Genomic DNA, 4,855 nt, shown 5'->3' on the forward strand with positions numbered 1-4,855 from the left:
TGGCCAGCATAAGAAGATCCCATCCTTCAGCTTTCTACGAATCCATCAAATACAGTTACAAAACGTCTGTAAATATGAATGATCAACCGTCATTGGGAGAAAAACGACTTTATGAAAAAAACAGCTTTCTGTGTTTCAATTTGCTAACAGAAGTGCGAACACAACAATTGGATGTAAGAATAAAAAAACGTCCTGTCTATTGTACCAATGATGTAGGGAGGAATGCTGCTCTTTGCCCTTTGTGCAATGCACATCTCTTCCTCCCTTCAACCGGCCTATTCATACAAGGTGAACCGTCTGATGTATGGGCGCCACAGGTACACGGCCATCCTGAGCTTCTGGAAAACGAAGCAACAGTGACCTCTATTCCACTGTCCTTCTCACACCTTTCCATTTCTGCAATTGACACCATTTTGCAAGGCCTTTTATCTGTCATTACTGTTATCTGAGATCCTGAGCCTCTTGATGAATGTGTGCTCGCCGATTTCGTCTGTGATTTGAGCAGCTCAAACCACATTCTCCCAGAAGGCTGCTGCTCCTTAGACTCAGATTCAGCATGGCAAGCCTTCTCTTCTAAGGCACAAGCATCCTTGGAGATTTCACATGTTCCATCTTCTGTAGAAGCTTCTCCAGTATTCACCTTTTCTGATTCGAAGCTATTGCTTTGCCTCAAAGGTTCCTTCAGAGTTATAGACATATTTTTGGGCAGTATTTCGCTTTCTTGTTTTGGGACTGAGTTGTCCAAATCTTCAGTTAGGCAAGGTACGAACTCAGTAGTTGCAATCTCAACTTGGCAAGGATAGCTAGTAGGTGAACTTTTTGGGCTGCCTTTGACTCTTTTACCTTTGTGTAAGCTGCACCTCTTTCTTCCATGAACTGGGTGCTCCAGACAAGAAGAACCATCTTCCAGCACCACTCCACAAACAGAGTTAGAATCCTGTATCGGCACGGTTCTCCGTTTTGTAACATCAATCTTTTTTACTTTGTATCCTTCGGACCTCCTTCTATGTGCTTGTCTATTTGCATACGGAATATCAGATATTTTCTTCCAGGGAATATCAGTCATCTCACCTTCATTGTCCTCAGAGTTAAGTACCTGAGGTCTGAAACGAACAATAGTACGAACCCTTGGGAGCATACTTTTAATTATGCCAGGCGAGGTGTTAGCAGACCCACTTCCCTTTATCTTTATACCTGCTTTCTCTCCAAATATTTTTTGTTTCATGTCACTTACTCTGCTAAGTAGAGATCTATGGTTGGCTGCTTGCAGTTCTAACTTGTGCAGTATTTCTTCCCGGCGACAAGCACCATTCTGAAGTTTGTTCCATGCATAATCAAATACTCTCAACAGTAGTGCTTCAGTCTTCTCAGCTTCTTGTTTATTGTCCATCTGTTCATTTCCAATAGTAGAAAGGACAAACAAAGAATGGAAAATGTAAGACCACTCATATAATAACCAAATTAAGATGTTAACTGCTAAGGTGAAAAGGACAACCAGGAATTCATAACGGACCCTTTCTGTTTTTATAAAGCAACTAAGCAAGTATATAAATATCAACGGATTTCCCTACATCCATTAGGCCATGTTTCGAAACAAAATAATCTCCTCCAACCAATATGCATTAGGAATGAATGAAATGCGCGTGTGTGGGTGGGTGGGAGGGAGGGAGGGGTGATTCCTTTTCCATTCCAATAATGCCACAAGACAAATATATCACCAAGTAGTTTTCCATGAATGGGTGAGCAAAGTTAGGCTGTCTTTCATGTGGAACAGCATATTGATAGTTCAACTGTAGTTAAATGCAATTCTGAATGTAACACTGAAGGAAGCAGTGAAGGTGAGACTAGAAACCTTTAGGAGGAAGTATTTCTATTACTCAATTTAAATTTAAGATAAGAGCAAACCATCTAACAATTCAACTGCTGAAGAAGAATGATAATTCTTTATGAAGAAAATCAAGCAAAGTGTACATTCAGCAAGAAACAATGTGAAATGGATTAAGTGAGCAAGCATAACATTTGTCAGAACGAAACATGTGAACACATATACACAATATCACTCTGTCAGCTGAACATAATGCTATCTATGTATGGGAGGCTACTTAAATATTGTGGGCATCTTGTTAGAGTTGATCTCGGCTTAGGTTGTTTGACCGAGTCTTAAAGACCATCGCCACCACCATTTGTCTGTAAGTGTAATGGTGATCCATCAACATCCAGGAGGTCGATGCCCACTGCAGATTGAAGCCGACAACAGGAGGCTGATCCAGGAGACTTTGTGGTCCGCATCTATTCATCTTCGGCTAATCAAGGTCTGTGCTAATTAACCATGGAATTAGTGTGTTCATGTCATTAGGCTAGTGATCCTAATGGGCTAATACGTTCAAGTTCTAATACATCGAAATCATAGGTTTCTTCTTTGCAGTTCAGAAACCTTCAAACTACAATCTCATTCAGAACTCAGACATCATTGGCATGTAACCATGTTAATGTAAGCAATACGCTGCTACACTTGCACAATGCAACAGTTCCACCACCCCGCAAATCCTAGAATGGAAAAAGGATAAATAGAAATGCTTACCAGTGCACATCGAAACACGACGGAGTAGCCTCTGGAGAACACTTCTCTGAACAGTCCAGGACCCGCGGCGAGCGCATTCACCGCATCTTTACCAGCAGAGCCCAGCGAATTTGCAGTGTCCAGATGCGACCCCGAGCGGCCATACTGCTGCAGCCTCGCCCGGACACTGTCGGCCTGCCCGAGGTACACCACGACGACGCCTCGCGCGTCACGCCTCCGGGTCCTGACGCCCTCATCGGCCGCGCCGGCAACGCCTAGCTCATAGAGACCGGGGAAGTTGTCCGGGAGGTTGCGGATGCGGTACCTCTGGACCCCCTCCTTGCCGGCAGCGTGGTCCTTCCAGTCCGACGGCCCGACAAGAACCTGGAAATGGGAGATGTGAGGGGTTGAGGCGCTCCAGATTGGACACCAGGTTTCACAGGCGAGATGGCGAATTGGTGGTCGGGGAGCCAGATCCCGTGAACTGCATCGTGCCCTCAGCCAGCTCGCGACAGAAACAGGAGCAGATGGAGAGAAGGCGAACTAGTGATGAGACGGGGAGTTTGCACCTTCCATGGGGAGAAGAGGGAGTCGTGCTTGGTGCGGGGGCAGTCTTCCCGCTTCAGCCTGGCGGTTACGGGTGCGGCAGGCGCAGGCATCGCTCTGTCTGGCCTGCTCCGGTTGCGGGCGGCTGGCAGTCGGCTCAGCGCCGCCGCTGCCGCACCACCGGCATGGTCGCCGGGAGCGGGTTCGTGTCGTGTTTTGAAAATCTGGGCTCGTTGGACTGGGCTGGCCGTGGACGCAGGTCGCAGGGGTGGGTCATGGGTTCCAACTTGAGCCGGGCTTTGTCGGGTTGTGGCTAGAGGGGGACCACCAGAATTCTGAGGCAAGAGCAGCTCGAGAAGGTCTAGTTTAGATAAAAAACAGTTTTGGAATTTCGGTAGTATTTTTGTTTGTATTTTATAATTATTATTTAACTATAAATTAACTAGACTTAAATAATTTATCTTGTAAATTACAACAAACTGTGTAATTAATTTTTTATTTATATTTAATGCTTCGTGCATATGTCATAAGATTCGATATGACGAAGAATCTTAAAAATGTTTATTATTGGTGTGTCAGAAAAGTTTACTTCCTCCGTTTCAAATTATAAGCGTTCTGATATTTCTAGATTAATAGTGTTGACTACATATTTAAATATATATTATAACTAGATACTTAAAAAAAATCAAACATTTAACAATTTGGATGGAATCACGTGATTTGTTTGGTATAATGGTATCACCCATGTTCAAGTAAAAAAAATGCAAGTACATATTCTACTTCACAAAACCGATCAGCTTTTGTGTCTGCCCTGAAGACTCTATGCCTCGAGTATTATATGTGCATTTGTGAAGCTCATGGTTCAAACCGTTTTGGAGGGTCGATAAATTCTCACATCCAACAATCAAAAACTCTAGTGTGTAAAGTTCGATTTTCCTTCCACGGTTCGACTTTTACTCTACACTGGAGCTACTCTTATAGTTGGAAGCGCGAGCTGTACGTTGGTTGTGTTTGGATGCCATCTAGAGCAACGCCTAGAGCTTGTGAGAAAGCTATGGTATGTTGTTCAGATGACCTTCTAACGCAGGTAGCAACATATTGTTTGTTTGGATGATAGGTCATGGTAGAAAGTACCGTTGGCTGATTTGTTGTGAGAAAAAACACTGTTAAATGGCTTTAGATTCGGTTGATAAGCTCAAACGAACAAGACATTTATTATTTTGTTTCAACCTAGGCAAACTTACCTGGTGTTTAGTGCTCCCTAGACGTTGGATTTTGAGTGTCTAGGGATGGAGATCGATGCTTGGAGCACTCCTTGCTAGAAGGTCAAATTAAATAGGCCTTTAGGCGTAGAAAAACAATACATTAGCTCATACAGCTCGATTTGCCTAATTCGCACATGACTTTTTTGTGTATATGTGAATCAACGAGTGAGTATGAAAAGGTCAACACTTCTATATAAGTCATTTTGCCAATCTTTACCACACAAGAGATTGAGTGTGTGTGTGCGCGCGCGCGTGGTGGGTTGGGGGGTTCTTTTTCTGCCTTCTGCATTATTGTTAGTGAAACACTTCATAAACTTTGATAGTTCTTTATTTTTATTGTCATTAATTTAGCAAACATGTGATCGGAATAGATAACACTTTTATTTACATACTCACTCGTTGATTCACATATACAGAACCCAAAGGCATCAACAAGGAAAGAATCCATGAGAAATAGGAGTTACGCGAGGCCTTGATGACCTGC

At 43.3% G+C, this 4,855-nt stretch overlaps 1 protein-coding gene across 1 annotated transcript; it reads right to left on the minus strand.

The window, feature by feature from the left end:
- Positions 1 to 3,360, minus strand: LOC8058372 (protein EFFECTOR OF TRANSCRIPTION 2). The gene is made up of 3 exons (XM_002463056.2): positions 3,130 to 3,360; positions 2,582 to 2,944; positions 1 to 1,390 (listed from the first exon to the last, which is right to left on the minus strand). Exons 1-3 carry the CDS (start codon positions 3,217 to 3,219, stop codon positions 197 to 199), a joined length of 1,647 nt encoding a protein of 548 aa, XP_002463101.1. The 5' UTR covers positions 3,220 to 3,360; the 3' UTR covers positions 1 to 196.

This window comes from Sorghum bicolor, chromosome 2 (assembly GCF_000003195.3).
Source record: "Sorghum bicolor cultivar BTx623 chromosome 2, Sorghum_bicolor_NCBIv3, whole genome shotgun sequence".
In the NCBI taxonomy this organism is placed as follows: domain Eukaryota; kingdom Viridiplantae; phylum Streptophyta; class Magnoliopsida; order Poales; family Poaceae; genus Sorghum; species Sorghum bicolor.

Coding starts and splice junctions, on each gene's coding strand:
- LOC8058372 (XM_002463056.2), bottom strand. CDS start 3,219: ATGCCTGCGCCTGCCGCACCCGTAACCGCCAGGCTGAAGCGGGAAGAC. Junction 2,945..3,129: donor CCCTCTTCTCCCCATGGAAG/GTGCAAACTCCC, acceptor TCCCATTTCCAG/GTTCTTGTCGGGCCGTCGGA. Junction 1,391..2,581: donor TCGTGTTTCGATGTGCACTG/GTAAGCATTTCT, acceptor GGAAATGAACAG/ATGGACAATAAACAAGAAGC.